This window comes from Natator depressus, chromosome 6 (genome assembly GCF_965152275.1).
Source record: "Natator depressus isolate rNatDep1 chromosome 6, rNatDep2.hap1, whole genome shotgun sequence".
NCBI classification, from domain to species: Eukaryota; Metazoa; Chordata; order Testudines; family Cheloniidae; genus Natator; species Natator depressus.
In genome coordinates, this window is record NC_134239.1 from 116068572 (window position 1) to 116089832 (window position 21261).

General features: G+C 51.5%; 2 protein-coding genes across 5 annotated transcripts in view; one reads left to right on the forward strand and one right to left on the reverse strand.

Moving 5' to 3' along the window:
* Nucleotides 1-287, reverse strand: part of ZBTB1 (zinc finger and BTB domain containing 1) — a 30256-nt gene extending 29969 nt beyond the window's left edge. Inside the window, exon 1 of one of the 2 annotated variants that reach the window (XM_074956367.1) lies at nt 150-287. The gene's annotated coding sequence lies outside the window, so the exon portion shown is untranslated. The remainder of the gene's footprint in view (nt 1-149) is intronic. The other variant, XM_074956366.1, reaches the window with a different exon arrangement.
* A 4794-nt stretch (nt 288-5081) lies between these two features.
* ZBTB25 (zinc finger and BTB domain containing 25) lies at nt 5082-16218 on the forward strand. Of its 3 annotated transcripts, none has more exons than XM_074956380.1 (3): nt 5082-5098; nt 10618-10797; nt 13341-16218. In XM_074956380.1, the coding sequence occupies exons 2-3, from the start codon at nt 10625-10627 to the stop codon at nt 14470-14472; spliced, it is 1305 nt and encodes a 434-aa protein (XP_074812481.1). In that variant the 5' UTR covers nt 5082-5098; nt 10618-10624; the 3' UTR covers nt 14473-16218. The 3 variants fall into 3 exon arrangements, with proteins under 3 accessions (XP_074812481.1, XP_074812480.1, XP_074812482.1); XM_074956379.1 differs by lacking the exon at nt 5082-5098 and adding an exon at nt 6702-6776; XM_074956381.1 differs by lacking the exon at nt 5082-5098 and adding an exon at nt 7125-7144.
* The last annotated feature ends 5043 nt before the right edge of the window (nt 16219-21261 follow it).

Sequence of the window (21261 nt, forward strand, 5' to 3'; positions counted from 1 at the left end):
CCCGCCGGCCGCCGCCGCCGCGCGCCCCGCCCCGGCCCTGCAGCGGACGCCGCGCCCCAGGCTGGGGCCGCTCCCGCCGCGCTCCGCGGCCCGGCCCCGGCGCAGGGCAGTTTTCCCGCCACGCCTGGCGGGGCCCGCACCCCACTTACCCGCCGCGCGGCCAGTCGGGTCCGGGGGCTCCGCGCGGGGCCGAAGCGGCGGCCGAGGAGGTCGGAGCCGCCCGCGCTGCTCCCTCTGCTGCTGCAACAAAGGACTTCCGCCCCGCCGCGCCTGCTGCTGCCGCCGCTCGGCTCCTCCGCGACCGCACGGAGCCGGACCCCTCCCCCCGGCGGCCAGCGGTCCCGGCCCTGCTGCTGCCGCCGCCGCGGCCAATGCATGGCGGGCGGCTCCCGGCTTCCCAGCTGCCGCCGCCTCCTCCCCGATCCGCCCTGCCCTGCCCGCACGGGGGGGGCACCCCCATCCCTGTCCCCGATCCGCCCTGCCCGCACGGGGGGGGGAACCCCATCCCTGTCCCCGATCCGCCCTGCCCTGCCCGCACGGGGGGGGACCACATCCCTGTCCCCGATCCGCCCCGCCCTGCCCTGCCCGCACGGGGGGGGGGGACCACATCCCTGTCCCCGATCTGCCCTGCCCGCACGGGGGGGGGACCCCATCCCTGTCCCCGATCTGCCCTGCCCGCACGGGGGGGGGGGACCACATCCCTGTCCCCGATCTGCCCTGCCCGCAAGGGGGGGGAACCCCATCGCTGTCCCCGATCCGCCCTGCCCGCACGGGGGGGGGACCCCATCCCTGTCCCCGATCTGCCCTGCCATGCCCGCACGGGGGGGAGACCCCATCCCTGTCAAGGATCCGCCCTGCCCTGCCCGCACGGGGGGGGACCCCATCCCTGTCCCCGATCTGCCCTGCCCTGCCCGCATGGGGGGGGGACCCCATCCCTGTCCCCGATCCGCCCTGCCCTGCCCGCACGGGGGGGAGACCCCATCCCTGTCAAGGATCCGCCCTGCCCTGCCCGCACGGGGGGGGACCCCATCCCTGTCCCCGATCCGCCCTGCCCTGCCCGCACGGGGGGGGACCCCATCCCTGTCCCCGATCCACCCTGCCCTGCCCGCACGGGGGGGGGAACCCCATCCCTGTCCCCGATCTGCCCTGCCCGCACGGGGGGGGGACCCCATCCCTGTCCCCGATCCGCCCTGCCCTGCCCGCACAGGGGGGGACCCCATCCCTGTCCCCGATCCGCCCTGCCCTGCCCGCACGGGGGGGGGACCCCATCCCTGTCCCCGATCCGCCCTGCCCGCACGGGGGGGACCCCATCCCTGTCCCCGATCTGCCCTGCCCTGCCCGCACGGGGGGGGGGACCCCATCCCTGTCCCAGATCCGCCCTGCCCTGCCCGCACGGGGGGGCACCCCCATCCCTGTCCCCGATCCGCCCTGCCCTGCCCGCACGGGGGGGGGGACCCCATCCCTGTCCCCAATCCGCCCTGCCCTGCCCCAACGGGGGGGGACCCCCATCCCTGTCCCCGATCCGCCCTGCCCGCACGGGGGGGGGCCCATCCCTCTCCCCGATCTGCCCTGCTCTCACGGGGGGGGCACCCCCATCCCTCTCCCCAATCCGCCCTGCCCTGCCCTCACGGGGGGGGTCACCCCCATCCCTCTCCCGGATCCACCCTGCCCGCACAGGGGGGGCACCCCATCCCTCTCCCCGAACCGCCCTGCCCGCACGGGGGGTGCACCTCCATCTCTCTCCCCGAACTGCCCTGCCCTGCCCGCACGGGGGGCACCCCATCCCTCTCCCCGATCCGCCCTGCCCGCACGGGTGGCGGGGGCCCATCCCTCTCCCCGATCCGCCCTGCCCGCACGGGGGGGGCACCCCCATCCCTCTCCCCGATCCGCCCTACCCTGGCCGCACGGGGGGGGCACCCCCATCCCTCTCCCCGATCCGCCCTGCTCTCACGGGGGGGCACCCCCATCCCTCTCCCAGATCTGCCCTGCCCGCATGGGGGGGGTCACCCCATCTCCCCCCAGATCCACCCTGCCCTGCCCTCACGGGGGGGGACCCCATCCCTCTCCCCGATCCGCCCTGCTCTCACGGGGGGGGGCACCCCCATCCCTCTCCCCAATCCGCCCTGCCCTGCCCTCACGGGGGGGGTCACCCCCATCCCTCTCCCGGATCCACCCTGTCCTGCCCGCACGGGGGGGGCACCCTATCCCTCTCCCTGAACCGCCCTGCCCGCATGGGGGGGGCACCCCTATCCCTCTCCCCGATCCGCCCTGCCCTGCCCGCACGGGGGGGCACCCCCATCCCTCTCCCCGATCCGCCCTGCCCTGCCTGCACGGGGGGGGACCCCATCTCCCCCCAGATCCACTCTGTCCTCATGAGGGGGGACCCCCATCCCTCTCCCCGATCCGCCCTGCCCTGCCCGCACGGGAGGGTCACCCTCTCCCCGATCCGCCCCGCTCTCACGGGGGGGGCACCCCCATCCCTCTCTCCGATCTGCCCTGCTCTCACGGGGGGGCACCCCCATCCCTCTCCCAGATCCGCCCTGCCCGCACGGCGGGGGGTCACCCCATCTCCCCCCAGATCCACCCTGCCCTGCCCTCACGGGCGGGGACCCCATCCCTCTCCCCGATCCGCCCTGCCCTCATGGGGGGGGCACCCCCATCCCTCTCCCCGATCCGCCCTGCCCGCACGGGGGGGTCACCCCCATCTCTGTCCCCGAACTGCCCTGCCTGCACGGGGCGTCACCCTCATCTACCTCCAGATCCACTCTGCCCTCATGGGGGGGGCACCCCCATCCCTCTCTCCAATCCGCCCTGCCCTGCCCTCACGGGGGGGTCACCCCCATCTCTCTCCCCGATCCACCCTGCCCTCACGGGGGGGGTCACCCCCATCTCTCTCCCCGATCCGCCCTGCCTGCACGGGGGGGTCACCCTCATCTCTGTCCCCGAACCGCCCTGCCCTGCCTGCACGGGGGGTCACCCTCATCTCCCCCCAGATCCACTCTGACCTCACGGGGGGGGCACCCCCATCCCTCTCTCCGATCTGCCCTGCCCTCACGGGGGGGGCACCCCCATCCCTCTCTCTGATCCGCCCTGCCCTCACGGGGGGGCACCCCATCCCTCTTCCAGATCCGCCCTGTCCACACGGGGGGGGTCACCCCATCTCCCCCCAGATCCACCCTGCCCTCACGGGGGGGGACCCCATCCCTCTCCCCGATCCACCCTGCCCTGCCTTCACGGGGGGGCACTCCCATCCCTCTTCCAGATCCGCCCTGCCCGCACGGGGGGTCACCCCCATCTTCCCCCAGATCCACCCTGCCTGCACGGGGGGGGGCACCCCCATCCCTCTCCCCGATCTGCCCTGCCCTGCACGGGGGGGGCACCCCCATCCCTCTCCCCGATCCACCCTGCCCTGCCCTGCACGGGGGGGCACCCCATCCCTCTCCCCGATCCGCCCTGCCCGCATGGGGGGGGGCACCCCCATCCCTCTCCCTAATCCGCCCGGCCCTGCCCGCAGTGGGGGTTCATCCCCATCTCTCCCCAGATCCGCCCTGGCTGCACGGGAGGGTCACACCACCACCCCCATCCACCCTGTCCTGCCCGCACAGGAGGGTCATCCCCCTCCTACATCCATCCTGTCCTGCCTGCATGGTAGGGAGGGTTACCCCCTCTCCAAATGCCACCCTATCCTACCTGTATGTGAGGCTCCCTCCCTCCCAATTCCACCCTGCTCACCACTACACTGGAGGCTCCTCCCAAAATCCCACCCCACCCTCTTGTGCTCTATGCTCACCCCCACTTCCAAATCTCACTCCATCCCTCCTGCACTGGATGCTCTCCTCTCCACACAAATTCCATCCCCCCTCTGCTAGAGGCTCATCCCCCCCAATCCACAATCTCATATGCTGGATGATCAATCTCCCTCTTTCCATCGTCTCATCTGCATTCATCCTAGCTCGTGGCGTTGGAGGTTTTTCTCACCCTCACCCAAGAGTTTCCCCCCCACTTTCCCTTTGCAGGGGGCTCACTCTCCCATCTACTCTATGTAGGAGTCTCATTTCCCCATTCCACCCTACCCCTTTCTGGAAGCTCATCCCCCTTACTCTTTCCCCACCCCTCCGACACTTGAGGCTCATTCCCACCCTGCCCCTCAACCCCTGTGATGGAGGCTTCTTCCCTCCTATCCCACACCCTGTTTTATCACTTATGCTGGAGGCTCATACCACACACCATCCCTTCCCAAGAACTGAAGCTTAATCCTGTACTAGAACATTGTTCTTCCTGTCTCTTTGTGCTAGATGTACATTCCCAATTTTCGATTCGAGGGGAGGGAGGGAGTGTTACTGTCCCAAGCTCTACCCCTTGAGATGCCAAAATCAGCCACGTAGTAACACAAGAATTGCCATGCTGGAACAAACTTCAGTATTCGCAAAAAGAAAAGGAGGACTTGTGGCACCTTAGAGACTAACCAATTTATTTGAGCATAAGCTTTCGTGAGCTACAGCTCACTTCATTGGATGCAACTTGTGGTCCAACTTGTGGTCCATCTAGCCCAGTACGCTGTCTCTGACGGTGGCCTTTGGGGGTAAGATCCCCACAATAGGCAGATATGGATTAACATGACCCATACACTAGGACTCAATTTGATCTCTAATACGTAGAGGTTGGTTCAAGGCCTGAAATGTGAGGTTTATATCCTTCTACTCTTGCTATCCATATAAATGTCCAATCACCTTTTGAATGTTGGCCTCAATTATTTCCTCTGGCAATGAGTTCTTCAGTTTAATTAAGCATTGTGTGAAAAAGTATTTCCTTTTACTGGTTTTGAATTTTCACCTCATAATTTAATTTAATTTCCACTTGTTCTTGTGTTATGAGACAGAGAGAACAGAAGTTCCTGATCTACCGTTCTCTATGCCAGGCATTATTTTATATACTTTTATCATGTCCCCTCTTATTCATCTCTACGCTGAACAATCTCAAATTTTTAAATCTTTCTTCATGTAAAACTTTCTTCAATCTTTTTTTCAGGCCCTTGATCATTCTTGCTGCCCTTCTCTGACTTCCTCTAGTTCTGCGCACTCGTATTTCAGATGGGATGGTGAGTTTTGCGCACGATATTCCAGATGAGGCTGCACCACTGATTTATACAAAGTAGTAATATTCTCCATATTGTTCACCATCCATTTCATTATGGAACTTAATATTTTGTTTGTTTGTTTTGACTGCAGCTACATGCCGAGCAGAGATGTTCATTGACCTGTCTACAGTGACACCTTTCTTGAGTTGATACAGTGAATTTAGAATCCTGTAAAATGTATGAGTAGTTAATAAATTTGTTTGTTTGTTCTACCTGAAGCAGTGTGTTTGGTTTGAAGCATGTCAGAGTCTCCCCTTGGGGCAACAAGCCTGGTACATATCAATTTCTTTGTTAAATTGACAAACTCATATAAGCTTGCAGCGTCCAGTGGGCAGAACTAGAAACTGCAAGAGGGAGGTTCCTAGGGTTGTGTCTGGGACTGGAGAGATTGGCTAGTGTCATTTGGTTGCACAACCCAAGGAGCAGTTTACATGCCAGAGGCTGTGTGAAAAGCCTAGGAGTGGGGGTTCTCTCAGCAGAGCAGGGTAAGACTGGCTCCCAGAGTCAAGGAGTGACCTAGCAGATCACCGGTCCAGATAACACCGGGGAACATCACACACACCTAGCAGCTTCAACCACCTTTGTAATTGTCTATATATCAAAGAGGGCATGGGGGATACAACGAGCCCCTGCACGGTAGGAAGATGGGAACGAGGGGCACACAATCGTTCCTAGCATGGAGGGAATGGAGGCGGGGAGAATAGGAAATAACGATATGGAAGGGGGACATGAGGACACAAAGACCAGGGCATGTGGCTTTGGTGATTAATGTTGGGGGATGGAGCTCTTGCCATGGTGGAGAAAGGGGAAATGAGGGAGCACGCAACTTCAGGATCCTGATAAGATAGGGTCAGACAACCTGGTCTCTGCATAGGATATTCAGCCCCTCCTTGCTCACAGTACGTTGTGCAAGTGCTCTGCATACGTTCGCCGTGCTGGGCTCTGTCTGGCTCCCCGCTGGGGGTTAAGATACAGCCCTGGGCTGGGCAGCGTCAGACCAAGGCCTAGGCACGTGATGCCCCCAGACTCCAAATGCTCGTTTAACAGGTTTTTTACTCCTTACAAAGACCAGCAGAGCAAGGAAACGCCCAGGTGTCTGTGCAGCAGGGAGCAGCACCCCTGCAAGGGCCTAGGCCCACCCCAGGGGGCAGCTCAGCGCTCGCTGCTCCGGGACACCCCCCGGGGGAGGCAGGGCCTGCATTCCCCCCAGGGCTCGGCAGATTTGGCTCCCTGTTGGTGCGGCTCATGCCCAGCCATTGCACTGTCCCCTCCCCGCAGTCTAGGGGGCCAGCTGCCCATTACCGCCCCGCCGCACGAGCGCTTGGGGCACGGGGGAGCCCCCCACTGAGCCAGCCCCTGTTCGCTGTGCGCCAGGGGGTCCGTGCAGAACGAGCACCGCTGCGCGCAGGGGGGCAGGGCCCACAGCCCAGCCTGAGCCGTCTTTGTTCCCGGGGGGCGCGCTGCAGAGGGGCCCGTCCAGCCGCACGGGGACGCTGCAGCGGCAGCAGCCTCGGCTCCCGGGGGGCGGGGGGGATGCACCCTGCGCGGCCGAGCTGAGGGGCGCGCCAGGGCCCGGTGCATGCGCGAGCCGCGGCCGCCGACCCGGGCCGACAGCTGCGCAGGCTGGAGCCTCCCACCGGTAAACCGCGAGCCCCGCCCGCGCCGCAGGGGCTGCCCGGTGCCGCCCTGCGTCCCTGCAGCGCCTCCCCGGGGCCCGGCCTCGCTGCTCCGCAGCAGTCCCGCTGCTGTGGCTGGCCCCTGCCCGGCTCCTCCTGGCCGCTCGGGCTGCATCGCCCGGACCCCTGGGCAGCCTCCCGCCCGGTGCTCCTGGATAGGTCGGGGGGCAGCCCCTCCTGGCCTCCGCGGTGCAGCTGCAGCAGCATCCCGAGAGGCTGGCTGCCGCCTGCCGGGTGCATCCCCCAGGGGCGGCTGGGCGCCGCCGGGGCTGCCCGCATTCCTGCCAGATGCCTCTGAGCTTAACGCTGGGGCTTTGCAATACGATGGCTCGTGCGTGAGTCGGGAATGGGCGGGGGGGGAGAAACGTTATGACCCATGAACTGCACTGCAGGCGGTGTGAACCATGGCCCTGGCCGCTTGTGAGCCGCAGCAACGTAATACACGAGCGGGATTGCTGCTGTGGGCTGACATTAAACCGCAACTGGCTGTGTGCGTGTGGGGTTGTGCCTCCGGCTGCCGAGATGTGCAGACGCGTGAAAAACGAGGCAGGGAGGAACTAGATCTGGCAGTGCTGTGTTGTTGATATTTATTATTAATAATTTGTATTGGTGTAACCTGCAGAATCCCGAGGCATGGACCAGGGCCCTATTGTCCTGGGCGCTCACTGTAGTGTAGACACATAATAGCTTCTCTGGTCGTGTCAAAGGGAACCTCAGACTCAGCAGGATAGTTAAAGTAGCGGGGGCCAGGTCCTGTTTGTTCTCTACTCCCCCAGCACTTTCCTATGGCTGTGATCACAGTGAATTTGATAGTTACTCCTATCCTTGCTACCTCCAATGGGTTTACAAACAGATTTCCACAGGTCCCAAAATGGTGATCATTGTATCTACTGCGCCATATGGGGCGGGATGTGGGGTGAGGACGTATGGCCACCTTTATTTTGTATGAAAATAAGACTCAGAGTGATGAGTTCTTTGTTACTTTGATTCTTATTTGATTGTGTAAGATTTTATTTCTCTGTTGTCCCTCTTATTCTGATGGATTTGAAATCGCTTTACAAGTGATTAGCCTAATCCTGCTCCTGTTGAAATCAGTGGGAGTTTCAGCACTGATATTGGTGGGAGCCGTTGTGTGTCCTATGAACATGCACAGCATTGCTGAACAACAGATACTACCCGACATGGGACGGCATCCGCCAGTGCAGCACGGAGTGGTGATGGAGAGATGAGATAAAGTCGGTGGAGAGTAGACAGGACCCTAGTTTTGAAAGCCAATAAGAGGGTAGGGCATGAACCCTGCCACTGATTCCCACTATTACACATGAAAGATCACCAGACAGTAACATTCATGAAACACATTTCTCTTGTCTTGGAAGGGTGGAGTGCTGAGTTGATCCTATTAGAATTTATAAAAATGTGTATGCGTGGGGGGGTTCTTTTAATTTTCAGTGGTCAAAACCAAACACATTTTGTTGCTTCTGTATCTACTAACTCTCAAGAGAGGAAGGGGGTGTATTAAACATTTGTCGTCTTTTCTGAGCTTGTTAAACTAGGATCAAAATGTTGATCCCTCGGAAGTTGTGTGCTTCTCCTTCTCTCTCTCTCTCCACTTGTGTGCCTGAGTAAAATTTCTCATGTAGTGCACATTATGTGTATCAGTTAATACTCTGTGCTTGTGTAGCTCAAGAATGCTTTAGGAACATATAGTGCAATTTTTGTATGACTTATTTTTCAGGGGATACAAGACAGTCTGAATGACACTGTCAGTGAGCGTGTCATGAGACACGGAAAGTCAAAGGCTTTTGTGCTCCTAAATCAGTTAGGCACTTACTGATGTTTACAGTAGATTTGATGAAAGCATTATATGATGAACTTTTCTAACTTCGGTTGCTTATTTACCTCTTCATTGCATAGATTTTAAAGATATTTAATATTCTTAGATTTAATTGTAGACATTATATAGTCTGGGTGTCTGATCCAAGCTCTTAGTTTTGACTTTTCCATATTGGGTCACTACTTCTGTTTCTGCTACTATTTCTGCTGCAGGCTGCTTCCCCGAGGCAATTTCAAACAATTCCTCTGAGTATGGACCCAGGCCATGTTATGGCTGCTCTGGCAGCAAAGCTTCCTTGGGGACTGGCATGAGCATCAGGGTCACATCATGAGCCTGATCCGGCAGCTACTGGCTCTCCTCCCATACTATTTTAGGCCTGGTCTACACTAGGAAATTAGGTTGGTATAACTACCTTGCTCAGGGGTGTGAAAAATCCACACCCCAGAGTGAGGCAGTTAAACTGACTTAGCCCCCATTGTAGACAGCGCAAGGTTAGCAGGAGAATTCTCCCGTCAACCTAGCTACCCCCTCGGGGAGGTGGATTTCCTGCTCCAGCAGGAGAACCCCTTCTGTGGGTGTAGACAGCGTCTTCACTGAAGTGGTACAGCTGCAGCCGTGCCGCTGCGGCATTTAAAATGTAGACAAGCCCTTAGATTCGGGGGGTTAGAAGGTCGCCATCCCCATTCATCAGGCTACTGTGAACCGCTGTGGGCTCAGTGCAGTGTGAGATTTAGAAACCAGCATCTGGTCAAATTCTTCCTAAAAGAGGGAGGATGACGGGAAGTTCCCAGAAGTGCAGTTCTCATCCCTGGCTTTCCAATAGTCTGTCTTGAGCCATGAGATCCTTCCCTCGGCATCGGTCCATTGAATCCCCAACGCTGCTGACTTACCCAGTATTTCTTGGTACGCATGGTCATTTCTGGTACTCTTACTGAAGTCAAATGTCTTGGTTGTCTCAAACGAGATATTTACTGGAATCTGACTATGGTCCCATGACCATAGTGCTTAGCAAAGGACGACTTCTTCTCACTGGTCATAACTAATTCAGGGAGGGGACAGTTAACTGTTCAGTTCAGAATGAAATGGAAGGGCTAAACACTGAGCAGCTGTAGGTGAAAGGGAGAAGGCGGGTTTGCTTCTGTTTCCTGGGAGTTGATTGGCTAATCTTGGGATAGAAAGGCAAGAAACATTCGCCCATGGGATTGTGGGGTACTGTTTTTCAGACTCTCAGGGCACAGGTCTGGAGACCTGGCCCGGAGCTGTGTCCATGCTGAAAAATGATAAAGTTTGGACCCGACTCACAGTGGGACTCTCGTTTGGACCCTGCCCCACAGCCAGGTCCTAGGGCCTGAGTATTGAGGGTTTACTGGCCTGGAGTCAGACAGATTTGTGTGTGGACAGACAGTTGTTTGTGCTTAAACCTGAGTCTGAGCCCAGGCTTACACTGCAGTGTAGACATACTCTTAGTGGGAGTTTTGGTTCCACAGGTAATGAATGCAGCATTAGACCTTCAGTGAATAGAGGTCACTGACTTGGATAAATGGCTTTCTTATTCTAGAGTAGTTTCAGTTCTGGGGGAAAGGTCAGAAGTCAGGCCAGAGCAAAAGCAGAGTCCATTTGATGTTAAGGTTTGGTAACTTCCGACTGTTTAGATGAAGCAGGTTCTTTTTAACAAAAAAATCTGGAGTTTCTACCCAGCACAAAGGCAAATAGAGAATCATTTTTCAGTTTCAATAGACTGTGTTTGGGGCATTCCTAATGATATCAGTGGGAGAAGTTACTAAATTGTGGTGTACATACCCCCTGGCAGATGTTAACATACTGCACTATCAGAGAGCCTCGTTAGCTTTTGTATGACCTCCCCACTATGCGCCTTTATCACTTCTTTAGTGAAATAAACTGGTCTTTGATACGACTACAATTATCTTCACTTCACCAAGAACTCAAATTTTGTCCTCTTTTGCCTTCAGAAACACCATGGATACAGCTAGCCACAGTTTAGTCCTCCTGCAGCAATTGAACATGCAGCGTGAGTTTGGCTTTCTGTGTGACTGCACCGTTGCAATAGGAGATGTTTACTTCAAGGCCCACAGAGCGGTGCTAGCTGCTTTTTCGAGCTACTTTAAGATGATATTTATTCACCAGACAAGGTAAGAACATGCCTCTTTTTCTGCATTTAAGGCAACTTTTAAAATTTGTTCTTTAAAAGGAATTAAATTCTGAAGGAACATTCGTGAGGGATTAAATGACTCAGGATTGGTTACATAAAACCATTATGGAGTTGTAACCCTCTAAAACCAGTTCATTTCCAGCCTAGAATGTAGTGTCAGAAAGTCCTTTTGATCTTACTTGTTTAATCAGCATAAGCCAAAGTTCAGGTCCAACATCTGGCATTGCTGCACATTTAAAGAGGGATGAACGGAGAAACAAAAGTTGAAGAAGTATCACAGCTTTCTTAAGCGGCAAATGCCTAGAATTTTTCACTGAAGTTGTGTGTACATAGAAATAAATACAATACTTTGGCTTACCATTTGGACCAACATTGAAGTTTTAAAAATAAAATTGAGTTCAGAGTTTGTGTTTCCTGTTGACCTGTAAGGCCTGGGAACTAACTTTGTACGGTATTTATCTACAGAATACACAGAGGATGTCTGGTGGCTGGACAAGCTTCCCCCCACGCTCTGTCGCCAAATGGCTCCGGCGAGACCGGTGTAGTTCAGCTTCCAAACTCATTCAGTTCATGTCCTTGCTGTTTCAACTACTAGCAAGGGTAACAGTGCCATATTGTGCTGCAGACACTTACAGTTAACAGACTGGGCTGAGACCATCAATTCATTTCAAGTGTCGTAGAGCACTGAGTATCAGTCACCTGGTGACATTCAGATGCTGCACCCCAGTTGGGTAAAAAGTGGTTTTGAAGGTGTCAGATTTTGTAATTACACGGGATAACTCCTGAGTTCTAATCCTGCCTCTGACATGGAGTTGCTGTCTACAGATTAGGTGTCTGTCTGTGCGCTCACTTTCCTATCTGCGATTACTCCTTCAGCGATGTTGAAGACTCTTTGATTAAAATTTGGAAAGTGCTTTGATGGCTGGGAGTGAGAGATTAGTGCTGAGTGTTTGTTATAATCAATACCATTTATTGACATTGGGACATAAAGCTGATAAAATATATGCCTGTTGTAATGCAGAGTGGATAAAAATCAATGATTTTTAACAAAAAATAATTTTTTTTAATTAAAATAAATGCAGGTTTATTTTAAAATAAACCTATTTAAAATTAGTTTTGAAATTATGACAACCTATTTTAATGTTTAATGTATTATAAACTATTAAAGCCAATTAAATGCAGCACAAAAATACTAAACAGTACATATTTGCTGTCATGTTTTAAAGTCAAACCACTGAATTGGTGGAAGTCACTCTCTAAGCATCTAGATCCAGAGTTTGCTGAAGGGCTAAACTAGCTTTTGACAGCAGAAGCCTCTTCTGCAGGTGCAGAGAGAATATTTTCTTCATTTCAGTTTATTCAACTTGGTCAGTTCAATGACTAGTTCATTCAAAGTTAAGAAAAACAGGAAAACCGTCTTCATTTACTAAACTATGAATACAAACTAGGTGTTTAAGGGTGAGATCTACTTGTTCTGAAATTTGAAGGACATGGTGACCAGAAACAATCCGTTCAAGTCACTAACTACAGAAATCTCTTCCTTTGTTTAATAAATTAGCAAAACATTTTATATTAAAAACTAGCTAATTTTAATGCACTTTTTTCTTACATATCCAGTACATTTAAAGTAGTTTTATTTAATTACATTTTTAAAATGCTCTTTATGTGCATTTTTAATTGAATTTGAATATCCATCCGAATAGAGCTTGACACAAATCACAAGTAATCATCTAGTAAATAAGAAATGTGTCATTCACCATTTTCTAACATCATAAATGTAATAATCAAGAATCTGAATAAATGCAAGTTAATCTATCTAATTGCTTAAATAAATGTGTATAGATATAGTGTATCCTCCTGGTTATCAAAAAGAATAATGACACTTCGTATAAAGGCTATATTTAGTTGCAAATCAACATGTTTTAATGGTTGCCAAGCAGCGAGAATCAACCTTTCTTTAGGAAAATAGCTAAAAAGTACAAATGCAAAGCACGTTTAAAATTGATGATTTACATCAAAGTTTATCCTTGCTAATTTAAATCATGATTAAGATTGGTGGTTTAAATCATTTTGATTTAAATCAGTCCACCCTGTTGAATTTATTATTTAATTATTGAATTTAATAATGAATTTATTATTGTTGAATTTATTATTTAAATATATAGCAATAGTCTTAGGCACAGATTTTCAGAATCGCACACAATAAGTGAATTCATAATTTGCAAACAATTACTGCAGTGGCATGCAAAGTTACACTGCATATACAAATGACTGAGTGGATGGCTAACTGGTCACGTTCGTGCACAATTGATGCAGTTATGCACGCAGTCACTATAATTGCACATGTAAATTATGCCCATGTCCTTTTCTCTGTGCATGTGTCATATTTATTCTGAATCTGGGAAAGGTAGCCAACCTGTGTTCTCTCAAAGTAAATGAAGGGCCACGTGAATGCTTAAATAATGGCCAGGATTATAATTTGGAGAAACAGATATATTTAATCATGTGTTCTGTTTTAAACAGTGAATGCATAAAGATTCAGCCTACAGATATCCAACCAGACATATTCAGTTACTTGTTGCACATCATGTACACTGGAAAAGGTCCAAAGCAGACTGTCAACCCCAGCCGGCTGGAGGAGGGCATTCGATTTCTCCATGCAGACTACCTTTCCCATATTGCAATTAAAATGAACCAGATACTTTCCCCAGAGACGATGCAGTCTTCAAACTTATATGGAATTCAGATTTCAACCGCACACAAAGCAACAAAGGAAGGTCTTGGAGCAAAAGAAAATCTGACAAATGCCAGCAACAGGTCTGCTAACCAGGGCGATCACCCACAGTTACAGCTCTCACTTGCCATTGGACTAGATGATGGTACCCTCGAACAACAGATCACCCATCCTTCCACCCAAGCAACTGGGGTTGCCAAACCAATGGAGGAGCTTCAGAAATCATCTGTGTCTATAAAGCAGGAGAAATGTGACCCCGAGCCAATGGTGTCCCAAAGTCACGTGTTGCCCACTCCAGATGTTTCTAGAACTAATCTCAAAATGCATTTATGTCATTACTGTGGGGAGCGCTTTGATTCCCGTGGCAATTTGCGGGAACACTTGCACACTCATGTCTCCGGCTCACTTCCCTTTGGCGTCCCAGCCTCCATCCTGGAGAGCAATGACCTTGGTGAAGTGCAGCCTATTACTGAAAAGGGGGAAGCTATTGAAAGTCATCGGCTTGGTACCTTCCTAAGGAAAGAGAAGGAGCATCCGTCAGAACATCCAAACCATAGTAACACAGAGCCCTTACAGTATGGCCAGTGGTCGCTAGTCTCCAAAGACACTGAGCCTGTGGAGTTAAACTGCAACTTTTCTTTTTCAAGAAAGAGAAAAATCAGTTGCACAGTCTGTGGCCACAAATTTCTCCGAAAGAGCCAGTTGCTGGAACACATGTATGCCCACAAAGGGAAACAATACAAATATAACCGATGCCAAAGGTTTGGTAACCCAGTAGCCCACAGGTTTCATCCTTATTGTGACAGTTGGTCTGACTGTCCAGTAAAAAGTGCCAGGCTCTCTCAAGATCACCTAGATTCATCATGTGCATCGGAGTCTGATCTTGCTCCAGAAAACGTTGATGCGATCCTCGTAGAATAGCTTTGTACGTTGCCTCTGATGAGCTGAAACTGTGAATGCTTCACTTTGTTTGTGTCCTTTCATTTTGCTGAATGTTCTGGGTACTCTTCTGAAGTTTTTGCTTCACCGAACAGCTCTGTCTTGAGCGAGATGGGGCTGTAACAACTATGTACACCCTTTTACTTGTATATTTAAACTTTAAAATCCAAGTTGATTAGAGAACAAGCTATTTGTCGGCTATGTCCAGATAACTTAGATCAATCTTTCATAAATGAATTGTGCATTACCCAAGATGAGATTGTAGAAGTTAGTGAGTGTGGGGTTTAAGCATCTAGCATACTGAGCAGAACTTTAGGACTGTGTGTGTCTTTAGAATTATTCTGAAACCAAAGTGGGTGGAATGTATTCAGAGGATATTACTTTTCTTGGTTAGGTTTTTTTTTTTTTTAGGTTAATATCAATTCCCTAGAAAGAGAGAATACCCCAAAGTACAGAGGACATGTGGGAAATGAACAAGCTACAGCACATAAAACCTCAGGCTTTTCCCTTTTCTGGTAATCCTGGAGGTTGATGTAGAGATAGTGACCCTGGTTCGGCAAAAGCATTTGCAGCCCCATTGACTTTGAATACATTCAGAGTCAATACATGAAGTGTGGCATCTGCTTAAGTGCTTTGCTGCAGGAGAACTAATGTGCATCCTTCCCCATTCCAAGCCCAGCAGGCCTGCCCCTGCTTGATCACTCCCCTCCACAAATGTGGAACCAAATCCTACTGAAGCCTTTCAAAGGGTCCCATTAATGAATCTTCCTGTGTAAGATGGAATGAGATCCAGGCAAAGAGTCCCCTCCAAGAGGATCTAAGAGGCAGTGGTTCTCAACTGGGGGTCGACGGACCCCTTGCCCTTTCAAGGGGGCCATGGGGCCCCACAGCTGAAGCCCCGATCCCCAGTGCCCCCTGCTGTGCTGAAGCCGGGGGAGGCTCAGGGCTGAAGCCCTGATCCCCGAAACCCCCCACGGGGTTGAATCCCTGAGCCCTGGTGCTCCCTGTGGAGCAGAAACCCTGAGCCCATGGTGGGCAGAGTTGGGGATGTGGAGGGCATTGCCCCCTGCCCCCCCAAGCTGCAGCGCAAGATCAAGGCAGTCCCAGGGGCAGCTCCACACCTCCCCTGAGTCCCCCCTCATTTCCTCTCCCCACCCCCTGGCCAGGTTGGAGGTTGGAAGCCAGAGCCGGGCAGTGCAGGGCAGCTGCTGCTTTGGCTGGTGCCACGGAGCAGGCAGCCACAGCGTTCCTTCCTCTCCTGCTCGTACCCCAGGTTGAAGCTGCTCATCAGCGCCCATCCCCCTTTGCTCCTGCAGAGGCAGCTGGTAAGAGCCGCCCGGGTGGGAGACCCGGCTCCATGGCTGGCAGACCCCTCCGGGAACAGGGACCGCAGGGGAGTCCTCCCAGCACACACCCCTAAAACCCCTCTCCCTACACCCTGAGCTACGCCCTCCCTGCACACTGAGCTACCCCCTGCCTGCACACAGCCCTTAGTACCCCTCTTCCTGCACCCTGAGCTACCCCTTGCCCACACACAGCCCCTAGCCACCCCCCTCCCTGCACCCATCCCCACCCTGTGTGCACACAGCGTAGGCACCGACTTCCCTGCTTTCCCGTGGGTGCTCGCTCGCTCCCCGTCTGCCCCCGGCTCTGTCCCCACTCAGCCCCTTCCATGAGGCCCCTGCCCCGCCTCCATTCCAACCCCTTCCCCAAAGTCTTCACCCCCTCCCTGCCAATATTCCAACTCCATCCCCAAATTCCCACCCCGGCCCCTCTTCCTCCCCTGAGCATGCCATGTTCCCGCTCCTCTCCCTCCCTCCCGGAGCATGCCAGTGCTGCCAAACAGCTGTTTGGCAGCGGCCAGGTGGGAAACGCTGGGAGGTAGGGGGAGGAGCGGGGACACGGTGCACTCAGGGAGGGGTATAAGGGGAGCTTGGCTGCTGGTGGGTAGGGAATTATGGGAAATTTTGGGAAATAACTTTCCCCAATAATAATTTTGGGAAATAATGGGAAAAATTATGGGAAAAAACTACTGAGTCGGCGCCTGTGCGCACAGCCCCAGCTACCCGCTGCGCACAGCCCCTAGCTACCCGCTCCCTCCATCCTAAGCTGTTTTCAAACTTTTTTGAGCTAAGCCCCCCCACCTTTGAGTTATAATTTAAATATATAAACTCCCTCCCTCCCTGGACCTCACCGTGTGGAGGTAGCTTGAGCCCTGCTGACCCCTGCCCCCCCAAATACAAGTCAAACTACACCTATTCCCAAGATCTCTCCCCCAGGACGCCCCCCACCTCTCCTGGGCCCTGGAGTTTTTATAGTATGTCGAGGGGGGCCTCAGAGAGAAAAAGGTTTAGAACCCCTGATCTAGGGGACACCATCTCTTTAAAAAAAAATCCTTTCCCCCACTACAAGTTATTTCTACATATGAACAGCTTTGGATAATATGCTCCTAACTACTAGGGTTATGTGAACATTAAAAACCCATAGATAAGGAACATTGTCTCTTTTTGGGCTCTTCTACAACCGTAATACTATTCAGATAGAATTTTTGTATGCCTTTGTTATCATTTCCTGCATATCTCAAAAATGTATTCTTCCAAGTCAGTTACAAATGTGCATTCACATGCATTCTGACCTCAGGTTAATATTTTGCTCTTCTATAGTGTTATTTCATCTGAGCATCACAAACCACTTCCTGCAGTGCGGGGTGTAAGGAGCGCCCAAAGAAGTGTACCATTGCTGGGGGCGGGGAGAGGGGAATTCCGGCCAACAGCGAAGTGGAGTAATTCTGATATGAAGAACAATTTTTTAAAATGTACTGAATAGATGCTGCGAGCTGCTCCACTCTGCTGCTCAAAAAATGTGTGAGGCACTTTTCCAAAAATGTGCGTTAAGACTAGCAATGAAAGCCTCCTATTCGTTGCCATGGGATTGCATCACGAGAGTGCACTGTGATGGGGAAAATCTTTGAGCAATGGTGAGGAAAATACCTGCCAAAATGCCTGGTCCAAATCTCTTCTGAAGGCAGTAGACTTCATATGGCTCCACTGAGATTGGATCAGGCCCAGAAAAAAATCTGAAATCAAAACATTTTTGAATTACCAAAGCATCATATGCCAATTATTTTTCGGACTCAACTCATCTTAATTTGATTTCTTTATATTATATTCAGTAGAGAAGCCAAGAGCTGCATGGACAGAGATCTGACTTTTCTTAGAGGTGGTCTCTGCACACCAGGGTTGAAGCACCTTCTTAAGGTGATACAGGGATGCTCACGCTGCTGTTTCTCGTTGGTAGAGCCCCTTTCGCAAACACTGACGCTTGGAAAAAAATGACTTTGAATTGGCAGCCAAGCCAATTTCTGCTTTGTTCCCCCAGTGTAACGTCAACCTAGGGAAAAAGGGGTGTTTAACATGTTCGTTAATATGCACTAAAATCCTAATGTAGTCAAGGCAGATTGTAGCCCTAACACACATTAGCTGGTCACGCTAAACCCTAGACTCCCGACTAGGATTTACCTCAACTAGTTAACATGTTTTAAACAGTAGACCATGAAAACAAAACCAAGGATTGATGACAGTAGGCCATACAGACACAAAATGCTACAGGAAAGAACAAACTAGGGTATATATTCCTTATACATTGTGGTCTTTAGTTGTGCTAAGTGTAATTTTTTTAAACGTTGGCAGAAAGATACGTAAATGGGAATATGAAACTGAGCAGAAGTCACATCTGCATGAGTTATCAGCTAGCTGTGATGTATTTATATAGTAGTAGTGACTTTGTCATATTGAATATGAAGAGGAATTTACTTTCTGAAATTAGTAAATAACTGTTTTGTGTTCATGTGTATGTGTATCTTTTAAAACTAGTGAGCATAAAAACTTAAATGTTCTTCGAGTGCTTGCTCATGTCCACTCCATTGTAGGTGTGCGTGCGCCTCAGTTTTAAGGCAGGTCGGTCTTCTCCCATCCCATGACGGCATGGTTGCTGAAGGGCCTGGAGCACCTTTACCCGCATGTCTAGGAGCCGGTTCCCCCATGGGATCTGAACCTGGTGCTGTCAAGGCTCATGGGTCCCCCCTTCAGGCCTTTGGCTTCCTGCTTCCTTCTGCTTCTCTCATGGAAGGTCTCTTTCCTATTTGCTATAACTTCGGCCCGGAGGTGTTCAGGGTGTTCACATCAGAACCGCCTTATACAATCTTCTATAACGACAAGGTCCAGCTGCATCCGCACCTGGCCTTTCTGCCCAAGGTTGACTCCCAGTTCCATACTGGTTGAGACATATATTTACCAGTCCTCTGCCCTAAGCTTCATGCATTGGATGAGGAACGCAGGCTGCATACCCTGGATGTCAGGCGGGCACTGGCCTTCTACACAGATAGAATGAAGCTGTTCCATAAGTCAAGGCAGTTGTTCGTTGCTGTCACAGACAGACTGAAGGGTTGCCCAGTATCTACCCAGACAATATCATCATGGATCAGTGCCTGCATCCGCTACTGTTATGAGCTGGCGAAGGTGCCCCCGCTGGTGATCGTGACGGCTCATTAACCGAGGGCACAGGTGTGCTCAGCAGCCTTCCACACTCAGGTACTGATCCAAGAAATTTGTCGGGCTGCGACCTGGTTGTCCGTCCACACATTCGCTTCACATTATGCGCTGATCCAGCAAGCCCAAGATGACGCTGGTTTCAGCAGAGCTGTGCTCCAGTCTGCAGGACTGTGAACTCTGAGCCCACCTCCAAGGACACTGCTTGTGAGTCACCTAGAATGGAATCGACATGAGCAAGCACTCGAAGAAGAAAAATGGTTACCCACCGTTGCTCATGTCCATTTCATTACCTGCCCTCCTGCCCCTCTGTCGGAGTTGTAGGCAAGAAGGAACTAAGAGGGCGTAGGGCCGGTGGTGCCTGATATACTGTGGCATGAGCGCACCGCTCCAGAGGGCGCCACAGCCAGCCCTATGGGTACCGCTAACGCAGAAGTCTCCGATGACCGCGCACGTGGGCGCTTGCCCTGCAATGGAATGGACATGAGCAACACATCCTGAAGAACAACAGTTACAAAAGATAGGAAACCGTTCCTTATTTTCTGAAGGGCTTACTAGTGTGTTCTCCAGTTAACCTTCCTGGTGCAGTCATCTGTGGCTTGAACACATTTAACGTATTTGAAATGCTATATACTTTACAAAAGTGTTTCCCTTGAGTATTTCTATAGAAAGTCTTTTAGGTACCACTGTGAGTCATGCAGTGTGTGTTAAAATCAATGATTTAAAACATAATTTTAAAAATGGATTTTTAAAAATTGTAATTGGATTTTTCTTTAAATTCATATTTATTTTAAAAAAATCTATTTACAATTTGAATTTATGACCACCTATATTAACTTGTAAACTTATAATTATTAAAATTGTTTAAATTAAATAAAAAATATTAAACAGTACATATTTGCTGTCAGATTGTAAAGAAAGTCAAAGTCACTGAACTGGTGAAAGTCACTGGCCAAGCGTCTGGGTCCAGAGTTTGCTGAAGTGCTAAACCAGCTTTTGACAGCAGTAGCCTCTTTTGCAAGTACAGAGAGAATATTTTATTCATTTCAATTTATTCAACTAATAATAGTGCACTGGTTCCCAAACTTTTTACCTCGCGCCCCCCCAGTACCCCTGTCCCCGCTCCCAGGAGTGGGGCCATGGCTTCGGGAGGGGCACACAGACAAGTGTAAGGGGGCCAAGGGCAGGGGCGGGAGTAGAGCCTTGGCCAAGGGCCAAGGCCAGCAGCTGGGGTCCCGGGTATGGGGCCAGCAGCTGTGGCCAGGAGTGGAGCCCCGGGTGGGGGCCGGCAGCCATGGCCAGCAGCCGGGACCCCGATTGCAGGGCCAGCAGCTGGGTGGCACTCCCCCACCCTCCCTCTATTGGGGTTGGCACAGGCCCCAGCTGTGCTCCCCCGGAACGTTCCTTTGTGCCCCCCCACCCCCGCCCGAGGGGCGCATCCCACAGATTGGGGACCTGTGTAATAGTGACTGAACTGAATTAGCTGAATAAACTGAAATGAAGAAAATATTCTCTCTCTACCTGCAAAAGAGGCTACTGTTGTCAAAAGCTGGTTTTGCACTTCAGCAAACTCTGGAGGCAGTAAAGCACCAAATTTAGTGTAAAGTCTATATTTCGTTGCTAATCAACATGTTATGGTTACCAAGCAATGAGAATCAATCTTTCTTTAGCAAAATAACTGAAAAGTACAAAACCATTGATTTTAAGCAAAGTTTTCTGCTTCCTGATATCTATCATTATTAAAAGGGGTGATTTAAATTGCATCAGTCAAAATCAGTCCACCTTGGATGAATGCAGCTGAAAAAGCTAGAGAGACAGAAGTCCTGTCAAATCTAAACAGTGGTAACTGGAGCTACTTCTAAAAACATCTTAATTATAAAAATTTTGCAGAATAAATGCAAATCTTGGAAAAAGCTACATTTCCAAGTAATGACAGTAGTCATGACAGCCACTCCTGGCTATGTATCAATATACTTTTTATTATAAAATATTCAGAGGAATGTATGTTTGAATTTATGTGCAGACTATTCTTTAAAAAAGACCCTGTGTATCCTCTACAATTGGACTGAAAGCAATGCATTGATCGACAGAAATAAAATCACTTGACACAATAAGCACAGTGACTGGGTGCCATTAATTACTCCTAAATATCTGAAGTTATTTGATCAACACAAAACAGATCTATTCAGAGAGCTGAAAAAATGGTCTGTAATATGAACTGAGA

Coding starts and splice junctions, on each gene's coding strand:
- ZBTB25 (XM_074956380.1), top strand. CDS start 10,625: ATGGATACAGCTAGCCACAGTTTAGTCCTCCTGCAGCAATTGAACATG. Junction 10,798..13,340: donor ATATTTATTCACCAGACAAG/GTAAGAACATGC, acceptor TGTTTTAAACAG/TGAATGCATAAAGATTCAGC.